Consider the following 16,326-nt stretch of genomic DNA (forward strand, 5'->3'; position numbering starts at 1 on the left):
TCCATCCTGAAACAGAACTTTGCCAGCCTTCATGTTGTTTGAATAAACAACCAGCGCCTCTGAGTTTTACTTCCAGAGCTGGACCTGCTGTCAGTCGTCAGTGTTGGTTTCACGTGCTGTGCTTTGACCTCGTTTTCACTGCCAACATCATTTTTAAAAACATTTGATGTTTAGGACATCAGGTGCAGGTTATCTGGAAGTAGCCCCTGGGTCATGGGTCTGGATCCCCCTCAGCCTGTCTCTGGGTCTTGTCTTGTTGGTCCGCTCTGTCGTCATTGTGTTTACTTGTTGAACCTGGGAGCGCTCTTTGCTGTCATTTCCCTCGCAGTAACAGGCATGGCCGCCCCGCTGTCACACATCTCTGCTTTACTGTTCAAAGCTAAAACATAAATCTTCTCCAATTAAACACGCTCATTTACAGAACATGATGAAGAGCATTATTCATGTCATGAGCTGAAATCATGAAAAACCAACCCCCCCGGGGACCCTCTCCATCCAGGAGCTTTACATAACCCATCTGAAAGTCCTGTAAAAGCTTGTATGTGGCAGAAGAAGCAGCGCTGACACTTCACAGGAATCAAAACGCTGCTATATTCATATTCAGAGCTGCTTTGATTGTGGAGGTCAAACAGAGAGCAGCAGGTTCAGGCAACCTCAGATCTTCACACACACACAGTCCTACATACACCCTGCTGCTGCACACACTGCGCGCCCTCCTCCCCTTGATGTTGCAGTAACGTGATGTAACAGCGGGCCTGGATGGCTCCCCTGGGTGCTGGTTAGTCGACTTAATGGACTGCCACAGCTAGCTTCAAAGACTCCCAAGTTGGGGGGGGGGGGGAGGGGGGAGTAAAGAGTGATGGGGAGGCAGAGGAGGCGTTAAAAGAGCTGGAAGAGCAGAGGGGGTGAAGAAGTTACGTCTGAGGAGTTATAGAGATGTTCAGTCTGCCGTCGCTCACACTGGCAACTGTGGGTTCAGTCCTCTGGAGGGAGCGCTCAGTGTTGATGGTCCAGGAGCCAGTTTCTGTTCCGTCCCTTCTAGATCTGGTCTACAATGGACTGGTCCTTTGTGTCTGAGGAAAGTGTCAATGTGAGACACCTCTGAAACATAACAAATAAATACATTTTTCTCAAAAACTAGGTCCAAATTTAGCCCAAAACCAGCTCCTTACCAGGCCTAAAACCAGTGCAGATCCTAAACATGATACAAAACCAGTAGAAGTGTGTGGAGTTGATCAGAATATGGAAGGAGAAACGTGGTTCTGGGTGCTTGTAAAGGAAATATGGAGAACAGGAAGTGGTGAGGAAGAGGAGGCACGTGGCTGAAAACCACAGAGCTGCTCTGTGTTCAGCGAGGCTTTGATCGGCCTTCAGACTCTCTGGTTCTGTTTTTCTGCTGCAGGGTGAACACATTTGTTCCCCTCAGCCCAACCTGAACCCAGAACACAAATGAAACGCACCTTTGCAGGTGACCTTCAGTGACATCACGTCTGAAACTGCTCCGGCAGTACAAGCATGTGCCAGACACACAGGTGCAGCACACAGGAACAGGAGCTGCTGCAGGGACACACGCCTGCCTGAAGACTCTGCTAACAGCATACCAGAACCAGAACATACCAGAACCAGAACAGGCAATGACCAGTTCTAAGACCAGACTCAAACCAGTAGGACCAGGACTGAAACCAGTCTGAGACCAGTCTCTGAGAAGTCCCTTTGTGTTTGTTTCCTCTTCAAAATAATTTGTTGTTTTAGTTCAGTTTATTTTTTTTACAAAAACAACTGAAGGATAAACAATGCTGTGTGCCTGTGTGTGTGTCTGTGTGTGTGTGTGATGACCATATGGATGTAATGATACCCTGCATAACAAGCAGATAGGATTACACACACATGCATGCAATCATACTGCTACGCTCCTGCACACACACACACATGCACACACACAGTATGTTGGACGGTTGGAGGAGCCAGCTTCTGTTTCTGTTTTTTTTTTCAGCAGACAAAACATCAGATTATTTCTCCAGATTAAGAGCATTGAGCCTCGTGTGGCCAGTAGAGGAACTGCAGTGTATCAAACTAACAGATTATCAGACTGCTGTCTGACCATTCAACTATCCAAAACAGGAGGAAATGTTTTATATCCTGACAACACACACACACAGAGTGTAATTCATTCAGCGGTGGTTGACTTCCTGCACAGTTTGATGTTTAAATTAAAATCATCGATCAGAGTTGGGCTCTTATTAAAGTCCCCCCCCCCCTGGAGATGTGTGTGTGTGTGTGTGTGTGTGTGTGTGGTTTTAACAATCAATGTGTCAGGATGAGTCTGTGGAGGACAGTTTGGTATCGTAATCCAAACGTAGAGAAGGTGGCGTCAGGCCTGCTGGCTGTGGAGCCTCCACCTGAGCCAAACGTCAGACAGATTGTTTTTATGGGCCAATGTTCCCAATCGTTTAATTAAACAGAGATGGAGAGAGGGCGGCCTTCATCAGAGAGGAGATGAAGAGGCAGCTGCACGTGCAGGAACACACGTACGCTGTGTGTGTGTGTGAGCGGTCAGCAGGCAGTCTTATTTGTCTGGTTTAACAGGTGTGTATTGGCTTCCTGTGTGTATCAGCAGGGCTGACCCCGCTTCGCCTGCAGCCTGTCGGCTCCTCCATGCGGTGCGTCTGCTGTCAGCTGACCTGTCTGTGTCACATGTGGTCATGCACAATGGAGGTCCCTCATTCAGATCTTTGAATAAATCAGATGAGGCCCAGCTTGACTCCCCTCCATGGCAGAAGCCTCAGCTCTCTCCCTCAGAAATAATTGATGTGTCTTCGGCGCTGGCTGCGTCACTTCCTTCCGTCCTCCATCCCTCCTGGATGATTCAGGTGGCTGCGTGAAGGCGGTGGAAGCAGACGCCAGCCTCCCACCTGCCATGTTCCCTTTTTTAGCTCCCCTGGTGAAAGATCCGTCTGAACCTGTCGCCACTTGTGGAAACTTCCAGGTCGCTGCGTTCTGAGCAGGTCAGGGCGACAGGACACGCTGTTACTGTGCTTCATCTCAAAATGACTTCCTCCTCTCTTCTTCCACCGTTTCAGTATTTTTGGCTTTTGTTGTTCCAGCTTTGGATTCTGATGTCACTGTGTGTCGGCTTCAGTCAGACTTTCTGCTGGTGATTCAGGTCCTCTGAGGCCTGACATTTTAAACAGAGTGTGATCAATGAGCTCAGTGACTCACAGCATGATGTCTTCTTCGGCTTTGCCCTCAGCAGTAATAAATGTAAACCCACTGATGACCGTTTACTGTCTGAGGCTACATGCTAACAAGTGGCTAAATGGGACTACAAATGATGTCATTAAAGCTCCTCCAGGTGTTTGTACTACGTGCTGTAGCTGGTTTGTAGCGTAGCCTTAGCTTTAAGCTTCTGGTGATCATATTTAGGCTTCAAACATCATTAAGTGGTGCTCATTAGTGAGGATGATCCTGCAGGGGCTGACTGAGGGTGGAGCTAGCGCCTGCTTTGGATAGAGCAGAGTAACAACACAGAGTATAATGAGGGTGGAGGAGGAAGAGGTGGCGGTGATGCTGCTGTCTTCTTTTTTTTTACCTATTTATAGAGGAAGTTGTGCATGCAGGGTGAGAGAGAGAGAAAGAGAGGAAACCACTTAAGTCGTCATCACCCCTGACTGAACATGTCTGCCATGTTTCCTTATATAACTGTCCTCCCAGAGGCTGGCTGTATGTGTCCACGCTGACCTCACACCAACGTCCAGCTCCTTCAGTCTGACCTCTGTCCAGTTCACAGGTGCTGTCGGCGGATGGATCCTATGAGTCCATGTGGCTGTGAGCTGGTCGGGTTAAGGTCTCCTTGTTGTTTGTCTTCTTGATTCTGATTGGTCGGTTTTTAATCTGGTCCACCGTGTGAGTATTTTTGGCACCTGTGGTTTCAGTCATGTGATTTATGACCTCATCAGACGTCAGACTGATCTAGTTTGATGGTGGTTTACGTAAGGTCAGGTCAAAATGAAAAGAGGAAGTGGATAAAGAAAGGTCAGAGTGATGCATGATGGGTAGTTTGCTGCTGTTTTCAGTGTGTTCGAACCTTTGCTGACACGATGCTGCCGTCAGGATGAGGTTTACACATCATGATTTAACATGTCCTGTTTGTGTGTCTGCAGGTGAAACACAACGATCTCATCCAGGAGATGAACCACCCAACAGCAGGACGCATCGCCATACCCGGTCAGCACGCACACACACACACACACACACACACACACACAGACACACACACGGAGCTGTCCTCTTGCCAACCCTTAACTTTCTGTCTTTGACACCAACTTGTTAAATGACATTTTCTAAGAAGTGTTATTCTGTGCAGTGGGTTATGGATGTTCTGCTGACACACACACACACGCACTAAAATGTCCTCCAGTGGGTCCTTTTAATAATCTCTTTTCAGATGCACAAACAAACATTTCTCACTAAAACCACAAAATTCTGTTCAGCAGAAACACACACAGACGCACACACACACAGACGCACACACAGCCCTCGGGGACTCCTCTGCTTGGTTGGTTTGATGGATCTCAGTGTGTTTCCACTAAGAGGAAGCTGTTTGTCCAGTGTGTGTATTTACAGTGTGATCTGTCTTCTAACCTGTGTGTGGGTGTTTCTGGCTCAGCAGGAAGACATTCATAATGAGCAGAGGCAGGCTGCTGTGTGTGTGTGTATGTGTCAAACAGCACTCAGACTTGGCTGTATGACTAGAACACATAATGCAGATATGACCAGCGTACGCATCAGAACTCTGCACACAGGACAGGAGGTCAACATGGTGACCTCCAGGGACGCCGGTTGGTTTCTGCTGGTGGGTGCTCACTGTGCTTGCATGATGTGTCGGGTCAGTGGATATTTTTTTTGTGTCTTTATCACATATTTGTCCTCTTTGTTGGCTACATCAACCACTATGCTGGATTTATCCAGTTTATCTGACATCACAATGCAATGTATTGATAGGTAGCGGGGGGGGGGGGGGGGTCATTAGCAAATCAATGACAAGTGTAGGCTGGCACATGTGGGTGCTCCGACCCCGAAGCATCCACGGAATCACCACATGTGGTGACTTCCTGTTGTTTATTGTTAACACATTTTCAGAGTCATCAGAAACAGACTGATGTCCACGTTTGAGCAGTGGAAGCAGCCAAAGTATCCTCCATCTTGGACTTGTGGTTCATAGACGGGTCAGCTCAGTCGGCTCTGTTAGCGACGTCAGAACCAAACCTCAGATTTAAAGAGTTTTCTAAAAGCATGACAGTCGGAGTGCCATGATCCAAGCAGAGAGCCTGACAGCAGGAACGGATGGTTTCCATCTGATGGAGTCACAATACACAGCATCTGTCTGTGGTCCCTCACACACAGAGACACAGAGAGACAAACACAGTCACACACACACAGAGTCACACGCAGAGAGACACACACAGAGAGACACAGAGTCACACACAGAGTCACACACACATACACAGCGACAGACACACACACACTCACAGACACACACACAGTCATGTGAGGATTCTGCATTGGCTCATATTCAAAACTAAAACAACCTAAAATGTATGGTATACACACACACACACACACACACACACACACACACACACACACACACACACACACACACACACACACACACACACACACACACACACACACACACACACACACTAATAATATGTAACATGATGTCCCGCGAGGCTCCATTTGGCCTGTAATCTTCTTCCTTCTTGTGATTTGCACCAAACCATAATGTGAGAGGAATCTGTGTGTGTGTGTGTCTGTGTGTTTGTGTGTGTGTGTCTGTTTGTGTGTCAGTCTATTCACAGCCTTAACAATATCCTTTTCTTTGCTCTGCACTTTCCTGTTCTGTCCATCCCTGTTTAGTAAACAACACCAGACACAGTGTGTGTGTGTGTGTGGTTGTGGTGTGTTTTGTGTGTGTGTTGTCTGTACCTCTGAGGTTAATTGAGCATAAAAACGTGCAGCCCAGAACATTCATTGGCTGGCCTGTTGATGGCATTCCTCTGTGACAGTCTGTGTGTGTGTTTCTGTGTGTGTGTGTGGTTTCAGAGCCAGAAAATAACTTAGAACAAATAGAAGTGTGTGTCCATTAATAGAGGCCACAGCTGACGTTATATAATTAAAATAACTGAGAGCCTGAAACGTGAGCGAGCGACTGAGCAGCAGCAGCAGTTTGTCCTGCAGGTGGCGCTGCACACAAAGCCCCTGCATCACTGCAGCACAAAAATGGCCCAGTAACATCTGGCTCCGGTGTGAATGCTCCACCTCTCTGCTCATATCTGGGTCACGAATGATGGCGTCAGATGCCGGTTCATCCATCTTTGTTTACGCTGCAGCAAACAGCAAACATCTTTCCTGCAGCGCTGCTTTGTGTAGCTGCAGGACACTGTAACAGTGTGACCCACTAATTCGACTGTAAAAAGGCACACACATGCTAACTGCTACTAGCTCTCAGACATGCTCCAATCTGATAGGCTGAAGTCAGCCGGTGATTGATGGTGGCTGGCGGCCTCCATGATGGCTGTTATTAAAAGTTATTTGTGTGTCCCTTTGTGTTCGGTTTGTGTTATCCTGATGGCTTCATTGTTCAGCGTGGACACACTGATGGACACACACAAAGATGGACGACAACCAAACAAAAGAAATGTGACGGATGATTAAAAAGGATTACGTAATATTATTCCCTAATTATTTGCCCTTACACCCTGAACACACACACACACACACTGATCATGCACGTGTGACCTCGCACTGTGAGAGTCCAGCTCATTAGTGCTGCTCTTTAAAACAGCTCGATTGTTTCCTAAAATAATATGTTCGTCCAGTTTGTTCCTCTGAAACAACTCAGCAGACACAAAAACTGTAAATACAAGTTTTAAAGAAATAAAGTCTGAATGTCTGCAGGCAGAGAGCAGTCAGTGTGTTCACATTGCTCTTCCACACACACACACTCCATCCTGTCTGCAGGCAGAGAGCAGTCAGAGTGTGTGTGTGTGTGTGTGTGCAGAGTAACTCAGGTATTCAGACAGAAATCAGCTGCAGGTCAGAGACTCTCTGAGTGTTGGTCATGTGACTGTTGCTCACAGTGACTTCATCATGGCTTCCTGCTGGCTGCTGAGGAGGACAGGACTTTATGTTTGTACTGAGTCTAGTTGAAGTGAACTCTTTATGTTTGGAGGGTTTTTAACTGAACATTTGATCATTTCTTCAGTTTTTATGATGTGTGTCATCATCAGTAACATCTTCATCAGCCTGTCCTTTCATCATGTTCTACACTTCTGTGTCTTTAATGAGTCCCTTCGGTTCCCTGTTACATTCATGTTTCATTATCACGCACACACACACACACACACACACTCAGAGGTAAGGGTGGGAGGCGAGGAGGACCAGATGAAAAAATTGTTCTATAAATGAAAGTGGAGCAGTTTGTTCTGTGCTGAAAACAGCTCTCTGACCGGCCTCTGTGTGTCTGTGTGTTTCTGTGTCTGTCTCTGTGTGTGTGTCTTCAGGTCCGGCGGTTCGTTACAGCAGCTTCTCTCCAAGCGGGCCGACACCCCCTCCTCTGATTGGCCAGCACACCGTGCAGGTGCTGCGGGACACCTTGTCCTACAGCGATGACCTCATCAAAACCCTGCTGGAGTGTAGGGCGGTGGCCCAGAACGAAGAGCCCTGATTGGCTGAAGGAACAGAATCAACAATCACAATCAACAATCAAGAGAAGCACGTTAAATCGATGACTGACTCACTGAGGGATGATTCTCTCTGCACACGATCAGACATTTTTACACCGCTAACATGAAATAAATCAAAGGTCTCAGAGTGTGCGATGTTTGTGGGTCTGTCTCTGCTGATGTCCTCAGACACCGCTCTCTGATCTGATTGGCTGGTTGCTGTTTGGTAAGTTACTTCCTGGTGTGGTTGTGCAGGTTTAGGCCACTAGGGTGCAGCACAGCAGTCGGCTGAAAACTCTACATGTGACACACAGGAAGTTCATCAACCAACATGTCTGTAGCCGTGGGGCTCCTCAGGTGTCAGCTCATTGATTGTATTAGTTCAGTTACAGCAGTTCAATCAATTCTTCTGGTTTTTGTTTTCAGTTCAGGCTCCTGGTGTCTCTCCTTTAGCTTAGTATCTGGTCTCCACCAGGGACGGACAAGGATGCTGAAACTAGAACAGAAACCCGTTTCTCCGTCACTGACAGGAGCCTTGTTCATGGCGCCATCCTGTTCTGACTGCAGATCTGTGTCTGACTCGCTACAGGCGGACTGTTTCCTGACATCACCTGCAGACCTTCTTCTGGGATGTGAGAAGACATTGGCTGCAGCTCGGCTTGTGTATGACATCAGTCATCCCCGAGCCTCGCTCACAATATGGATGCACGTCAGGAATAACGAGGTGGACTCCCAGCAGGCGGATCCATGCTGATGCGGCACTCCTTTTGGAAGCGTGGAGCGCGTCGCTGATGTTGAAGGAGGGAATCAGAGGGAGGACGAAAGGCAGGCTGACAGTTTGATTAATGGTGAAGAAATCCTGTGGTAGGAAGCGGATGAATCCAATGAACGTGATGTTTACTGAATTCAGGGGAACGTGACGCATCTGGACGGTGGCGAGGTCGCCGGGGGAGACGCAGACTGACGTGTTTGTTTGAGTTTTCGGGAAAGAAGGGAGGACGGGAGGCTCAGGTGTGATTCATCACAAACCAGGGACGTACTGTAGCCTCACCGTCCAAAAACTGCAGGATCAGATGTCCCGTTTCTGAGAGGAGTGATGCCTCTCTCAGAACGCCGTGACATGAAAGCTGCTCCACAGGGACCTTCTGATCTTCAGCTGGAGGCCAATCTGCCCTGATCCTGGGCTGCAAGGAGGAAACCTGTCAGTCAGACGTTTAACATTTGGCAGGAGGAAAGGGGATCCTCTTCCTGGATGACTAAACAATGGACACATTCAGAAGGACGTGCCAACAGCTCAGAGGCAGACTCACTCAGAGGTTTCATTTTAGCAGCCACTTTGATCCCTCTGAAGGTGAATGGCTGCTTCATCGATCCTCTCACTTGTTCCACACCTGCACAATGGACAGGTGTCCACAGGATGACACTTTATCTGCAGGCCGGGGTGGGGTGTGTGTCCACAGTCAGGCCACGTCTCCTGTGTTGTTTCAGGGTTCAGATTTTTTTGTCCAGATAATTCTGTCCTAAAGTGGTGGACGTCTGTGGACAGCTGGGACTGGAAGAGCTGGGTGTCCGCTTACTTTCGGCATGTTCGGAGTGTTTGAAAGCAGAAGTTTACGGGCGGCTCTGGTCCTTCAGATGTTTGTTTCTGTTTGTGTTGTGTTTCACAGATGAGAACAGGAAGCTGCTGCTTTATGGGCGAGCGGTGACCTCCCTCTCTCTGTCTCTCTCTCTGTCCTGGTGATGCTCGGCCGTCCAGTTGGCTGCCTCTGTGCTGAACTCGATGTGTGAGAGAAATTCGGATGTACGTAACTCACCAGCTCTTTAAGTGTCTCTTATTCCCTGACATCTGGACTGACTGTGTGTCTGTGTGTGCCGTGTCTCTGTGTGTGTGTTTGTGTCTGTCAGTGTGTGTGCAGGAAACTAAAAGGTTTCTGTCCAGCCTAATGCTGAACACAGACACAGTTATATGAGCGAGACCCTTAGGTCACCGTCTGTGGAACCATGCTTTTATTTTGAAAGGTGTGTGTGTGTGTGTATGTATATGCTGCTCAGTTCCTCGATGACACACAACGATGAAACAATAAAATGTGTTACTGTGCATAAGAGGCACATTACATTTACTTACAGGGCTACATGCAGCTTCAGTTACTGAGCTCCTGCTGACCTTCACAACAAGAGCCTCTGCGCTGTTCACTGTGTGGTTGTGTGCAGTGTGCGTGCATCGTTCGCTGTGGTTGTGTGCAGTGTGCGTGCACCGTTCGCTGTGTGGTTGTGTGCAGTGTGCGTCGCTGTGTGGTTGTGCGCTGTTCGCTGTGTGGATGGCGATGGGGACGAGCTGCAGCCTGCAGAGAGTGTGAGGTGTTTATGGTGGAAACACACACACACAGGCAGGAAGGCCAGATGTGCGCTCACAGATACACACTCAGGCTCGGGTATCCCTCATATGAAGTCCAGTGGGAGTTTCTCTGGAAACCACTTCCTGTCAGCCGGATAGAGAGAGGTGTCGTGCAGCTGCAGCAGCTGGATTTGACATTAAAGCAGTTAAGATGCTCCGCACGCCTGCAGCCAGTAGGAAGACGGCCGTCGCACGCACGCACGCACACACGCACGCACACACGCACACACACACACACCTGTCGCCTCCAGTCTGGACAGGATGTGTACTCGTGGTTGCCATGGCAGCACCAACTTTTTTTCCTCCTGCTGTTGTCAGAGGAAACACGAGCAAGATGGATTCAGCAGACGAGCAGCTCAAACTTTATGTAAAAACTTCATGGGCACAGTCCTCAACATGTTCTCCTGCTCAGTGACTCACAGCGCCCCCCGCTGCCCAGTTCTGCAGCACACTGAGGGGCGGAGCTAATGACACGGTCTCAATGTCTCCAGTAGAACAAGATGGCAGCTCCTGTCCATCTTTACATAAAGCTAGCAGCTTCCTGCTGCCGGACAAACTTCCTGTCAGCTGTGACGAACAAGCAGCGTCGGTCCGTCCACTCACCCAGCAGACCTGCAGCCGAGGCGAGTCCGCAGGCAGGAGGGTGTGGCTTCCATTCAGTTTTATTTTATGGACTGAATTAAAGCATGATGTGGTGTCATGAGACCGCCGTGTCCTCACACATGACCACCATCACCGGGTCTGTTATCACTGACCAAACCAAACATCCAGGCAGGCGGGACTGGAGTGTGTCAGGGTACGTTTCATGTTTTCCTTACAAAGAAAACAGCCCTCTGCACACATGCTAGCTGCTACATGCTAGCTGTCAGCAGCTGGTTCGTTTACTCTGTGATCTGATTGGTTAGATTGCGTTCCTCTTTGTCTGAGTTTAAATGACAGAACAAAGCGGGACCAGCTGGTCCTGCTGTGCTGTCTGAAGGTGACTCACAGTTTTCAGCTGACGACCCCACCCTCCTCTTCCTCTTCTTCTTCTCCTGATTCATTCCCTCTGCACTCACATCCACATTTATCTTCATCCAGTTTCTTTTGAAGCCAGCAAACGTTTCATCCTGCTGCTGAAGCAGTGAAGGAGCTGATCCTCTGCAGCTCCTTCACAGGCCTCCATCAGAGCACGAGCCTGTATGGCAGATCTGATCCTTGCAGTTAAGGGGTGTGTGGTGTCTGTGTGGAGCTGTTAGCTTCTAACTTTGGGCTGAAGGCTGAATTTTCCTGATCCTGACTGTCTTCGGGTCTAGTTAACAAAGAATCAGCATCTTTCCTCCTCTTATATTTTTCTCTTTGGGTCCAGATTGTCAGCTGTGACTCTCGGCCCCATTCAAGCCCTCTGCTCTGTTCATCCCAGCCTCCTCTGACCTGCCTGACCCCCCCCTGAACCCTCGGACCCCGCTGTCCTGTGATCAGAGGTGGCGTTCCTCAGCTGAACAATGGCGAGGCTGTGACCTTTGTGAGCCTGGCTGAAGGTTCTGTCCCTGCTGAGGACTGTCACGTTTCTGCTCATCCTCTGTGATACAAACTGAGACACATGTCCTGCTTGTTCACTGTCACACTGTGTCAGACTACCAACAGTCACTTTCTAACATCGCTAATTGGCTCATCGGAATGTGGTCTGTGCAGCCAGAGAGCAGAAGAATGTCAGTCCGCTGACATAAGGGGCTCGACCATCCTGAGACTTTGGGTGGGCTCACCTGGGCAGGTGGACCTCACTGCAGACTATTTAATCTCTGTGTGAGGAAGAGGAGGCTCCGTGCTTGGCCAGCCACTCCGTCCTGCGCTCTGATGTCTCCTCCCTGAATAAATGTCTCCTATCCGAAATCGGTGGTGGGAGTTCAGAGACCGCTGTGTCTTTGTCCTCACAGAGACGTGGCTCAGAGACAGAGTTCTGGACGCCTCCGTCCAGCTGGACCGGCTGGTTCAGTGCTGACAGACGTGCAGCTCTTTGCGGTGAGGCTCGCCGTGGCGGCTGCTGTGTTTACATCAGCTCAGCTTCTACTTCCTGCTGCTCCCTGGTGGAGCAGAGGCTCCACTCCACAGACCAGGTCTCTGCACTGAGATGCTACACTGGTTTAATCCCATTTGACAGAAAGAACTAGAACTGTAGGTAAACGTCCTAACAGTCTAACTTGTGTGCAGTAAAATGTGCTCGGCTGACTGACGGCGTCTCTGTGTGCAGTCGGAGGTTAAACCACGTCCTTTCTGAGGCTTTCTGTGTGAAACACACTGACCTGCAAACACTCAGCAACAGACTGCAAACAATGGGGGGGGCCGGGTCATTCCGGGTAAACTGGGCCTCACACCGTTCAGAGGACAGCTGGTCACAGAGCACATGAACCAGGCCAGGACGTCCAACATATAAGTTATGAATGAGACGTCGCTCACCACAGACCATGTGCGTACAGCCAGCCTTCATTAAATCCATCAGGGGACGGTCTGCGCTCAGCGCCGTCTGCTGTAAGGACGACCACAGACTCCCCTCACCTGAACCCTGCCTGGACCCAGAGACAGACAGACAGACTCTGAGCTGCACACACAAAGACGGTATTCAACCTGCACGCTAACCTCTTTACAATACATGAAGCCCGACAAAAACTGAAGTGAAGAGTTCAACAAGGTGCAGCGGGCCCGGCTCAGAGGATCCGGGACTGTCTGCATGTTGGACCAGGTCAACAGCAGACACCACAAAGGCTTAAATGTTGGCTAACTAAAGGCTAAAGAGCTGACAGGCTTGTTGATTCTCCGTCCCTTTGATTCACATCTGACTGCTCCTCCCCTCGGCTTCATCGGTTCTGCTTCTGCTTCCAGTGGCCCTGCTTCAAACGCTCAGACGAGCTAATGACTCCTCGGGCTCACAGATAGAAATCTCTGCTTCCACCATCAATCGCAGCATCAATCAAAAACCATCTGAGACTCAGCACGGGCCAGCAGGACGCACCAGGACGATTTGAAACTAGATGGCAGGGCCAGGCAGCGGCGGTCAGTGCGGGCCGACGTGTCTGCAGCCTTCTGATGGGCCCACAGAGCGTCGCACTGAGGTCCATTGTGAGAATAATCCAGAACACATTGAAGCCTAATGAAACGCAGAGAAGCCTGTATTCCCCTCTGTGTCCAGACAAACCTGCTAATCCAGCTGCTCACAGACTGGAAGTGGCATGTGGAGACATCACACTTTATCGCAGGGTCTCACACTGCCAGGACACGGGCAGACAGATGGAATTCGCTGCACCATGACTCCACCAAGACGTGGTCAGGTCAGGTCTGAGACCCTCACACACTAACTGTTTGTCTAAAAAGGGGCAGGCTTTACTTGATGACTTCCTGTTTGTCTGGTTCAAACAACAGCAGTCATTCAGCACCTCCTCCTGTGCACGCTGTGTTCAGGGTCTTCTTTTGTCGCAGGCTTCATGTCTCTGATTGGGTGTATGTCTGTCCAAATGTGTCCAGACACTTTATTCTGGGTCCGCTGGTTCTGACACCTGATAATCCAGCTTAAACCCACAGACCTGGTTCTGTGTAGAACAGACAAAGAATCAGGAGGCTCTTCCTGTTGACAGTTGGATTCTTGGTTCCACATTAAACGGGACTGACTGCCTGAACCGTCATCTGAGTCCCCCGCTGTCGAGGTGGACTGTGTCTGAGCCGGAGCTCTGGACTCCTCCTCTCCCTGAAGTGTTAGACAGACGAGTGAACTCTGAATAGAAACAATAGAGTCTGTAGTATTTAATATTTCACAGCTGTGAGTCCCATCAGAGAGCGCCCTGTGTTTTATCAGCCTGTCAGACCACACTGAGGGCCCATTGTTGGACAGGAGTGTGTGTCAGGAGCCACACACTCACTTCACTGTGTGTGTGTGTTTCACCTATCATTACATTTACATTGTTGTCAAATAAAGGTTTGAGATTTTACTAATTTAATCTGAGAAACAGCTGTAATCCAGATTATTTCCATTCAAGGCAGATTTTATTTAGAATCCTCCTGAAGCTGTGTGTGTGTGTGTGAATGTCTCCTCTTACATAATTGAAATATGATCATGTACACATCAGGTATTGTGTGTCTGTGTGTGTAAATGATGTCCATGTGTGAGCCCTGCAGCTGGAGGGGACACCAACCTATAAAGACACACACATCCAGCTGGAGGTCAAAGATCAGCTGTTAGTCGGATGGAGCTTGTCCCAGTCCATTTCCACTGCAGTGATCGATGGTGTGTGTGTGCACTCACTCATCTTTTCTGTCTGTGAGGACCTTTTGTGATGGAGGACATTTTGTTTTTATTTATTAGCAGTTTGCTAGGTGCTAGCTGCCGTTAGCTTTAGCCTAGCCTCCGCTGGCATCAGTTTGGAATGTGGTTCTTTCAAACGAATCTGTGTGGATGAGGAGCTGACTGATCGTACCCCCTGACCTTTGACTTTTGGTTTGACCTTTGGTTTGTTTTCTGTTTCCTGTTTGTATTTTCAGGTGTTGCTGTGTTGGATCGTTGTCGCTCTGGTGATGGTGTTTGTGTGTCTGTCTGCGTCAGTCAGCTTCGTGATGGTTGCTGCAGGCCGTCGTGCCCTCAGTGTGGTCTGACATGCTGATAAAACACAGGATGGGACTCACAGCTGTGAAATATTACACATTGCAGCCTCCATTGTTTCTGTTCCAGCTGCTTATTGTGTTAAAGTGTCGACCGAGTTCACACGACTCGTCATGTTAGGCCTTTTTGTTTTCGTTCCTCCGTCTGTGACGGCAGAATTATTCATCGTCTGATTTAAACCTTCCAGGCGACTGGCACGGGGCGTCGTTTCAGAACCACGGACAGCTCTGCATGTCGTCAGGAGGTTGATGACCCTCGGAGAGACTCCGCCCCTTTCACACAGAGCCATGGCGTGCTGTAAAGGTGCAGCAACACCAGGCTCAGAGCTGCTGGTCCCTGAAGGTTACCAGACTTCAGACCATCACACTCTGTGGCCAGATTGCATCAGGAAGCAGCATCTGAATGAACTTCAGCTGTGTGTGTCTGTGTGTGTGTGTGTGTGTGTCAAAGTTTGGATTAGTGTGTGTGCTGTCTGAAGTGCTGCCACAGGCGGACGGGTGTGTTCTGTTTACAATGCACCATGGGAAACTAGGGGCGTGATGCTATCTGTGTGTGTGTGTGTGTGAGCAGCTGTGTCGGGTGTGGTCAGATGAGAGAATCCCTCCATGTTCTTTGTTCTTCTGTTTGCAGTCTGAACTTGGTGTTCATCACAACATGGAGGCCACTGTCCACCTACAGGATGCTCTGATTGACAGCTGTCAATGTCAATGGATCAAATGGATCTATTAACACTGCGTGTGTGGGGACATTTTGTGATTGACAGTTCTGAAGGTTTCTTCGGAGTCCTCAGAAGTTTAGAAAAACAAAGACAGGCTGCAGCCTGAGATGAAGACAGGTGGTGCTCCATAAATCAGCTGGGCTCTCTGATTGGCTGTCTGTAGACATTAGGTGTTAACAGGGAGCTACACACACACACGCACACACCGTATTCCAGTGTGTTTACAACCAAAAAAATGATGAACAAGACCTAGCCTATTCCTGCAGGAGTGTGTGTGTGTCTCCTATCGGGTTGGGGGGGTGCACACGCACAAACACTTCCTCTGGGCACATGCACTGAATATGAATCACAGCTGGAGACATCACACACACACAGGTGTGTAGGTGTTAATGGGCGATGCGGTGATGACACGGTGAAAACGAGGCATAAACAGGGCCATGGCGTCATCACTCATGCGGCGCTGACAGCTGTCATCAGTCTAATTTACAGTCCGTAAAAACAGCAGGTCGACTGCTTGGCCGCCATGTTGGAGAGAATGGCTGCTCGGGGGACAGCAACGCTGCAGCCGCACGGCGCCGAGAGGAACGTGGAGGAACCTGTGATTACGACCAGGGACACAAAAACATGACACGCATGGAGTCAGAGAAGTCAGCAAGTCAAGGACTGTCAGACCAGCAGGGACTCGATAAACCTAAACACTGTGTGTGTGTGTGTGTGTGTGTGCGCGCAGTGAGTCACCCCGGGGAGTGCTGAAGTGTGTGTTGAAGAGCCTTACATAAACATATGAGTGGTAACATTTGTTTACATAATGTTTGTTGAATATGGAAGCTGTCTATATGTCCTGGTTAGTGTGTGT

At 49.2% G+C, this 16,326-nt stretch overlaps 1 protein-coding gene across 2 annotated transcripts in view; it reads left to right on the forward strand.

Annotated features, from left to right (window-relative positions):
* sugct (succinyl-CoA:glutarate-CoA transferase) overlaps positions 1-7,881 on the forward strand; it is a 41,648-nt gene extending 33,767 nt beyond the window's left edge. For both annotated transcript variants that reach the window (XM_028432976.1, XM_028432977.1), the window contains 2 exons: positions 4,161-4,224; positions 7,569-7,881. In XM_028432976.1, the coding sequence (XP_028288777.1) occupies positions 4,161-4,224; positions 7,569-7,732 (228 nt within the window). In that variant the 3' untranslated portion in view covers positions 7,733-7,881. The remainder of the gene's footprint in view (positions 1-4,160; positions 4,225-7,568) is intronic.
* Positions 7,882-16,326: the final 8,445 nt, after the last annotated feature.

The sequence above is a fragment of the Parambassis ranga genome, chromosome 20 (genome assembly GCF_900634625.1).
Source record: "Parambassis ranga chromosome 20, fParRan2.1, whole genome shotgun sequence".
In the NCBI taxonomy this organism is placed as follows: Eukaryota; Metazoa; Chordata; class Actinopteri; family Ambassidae; genus Parambassis; species Parambassis ranga.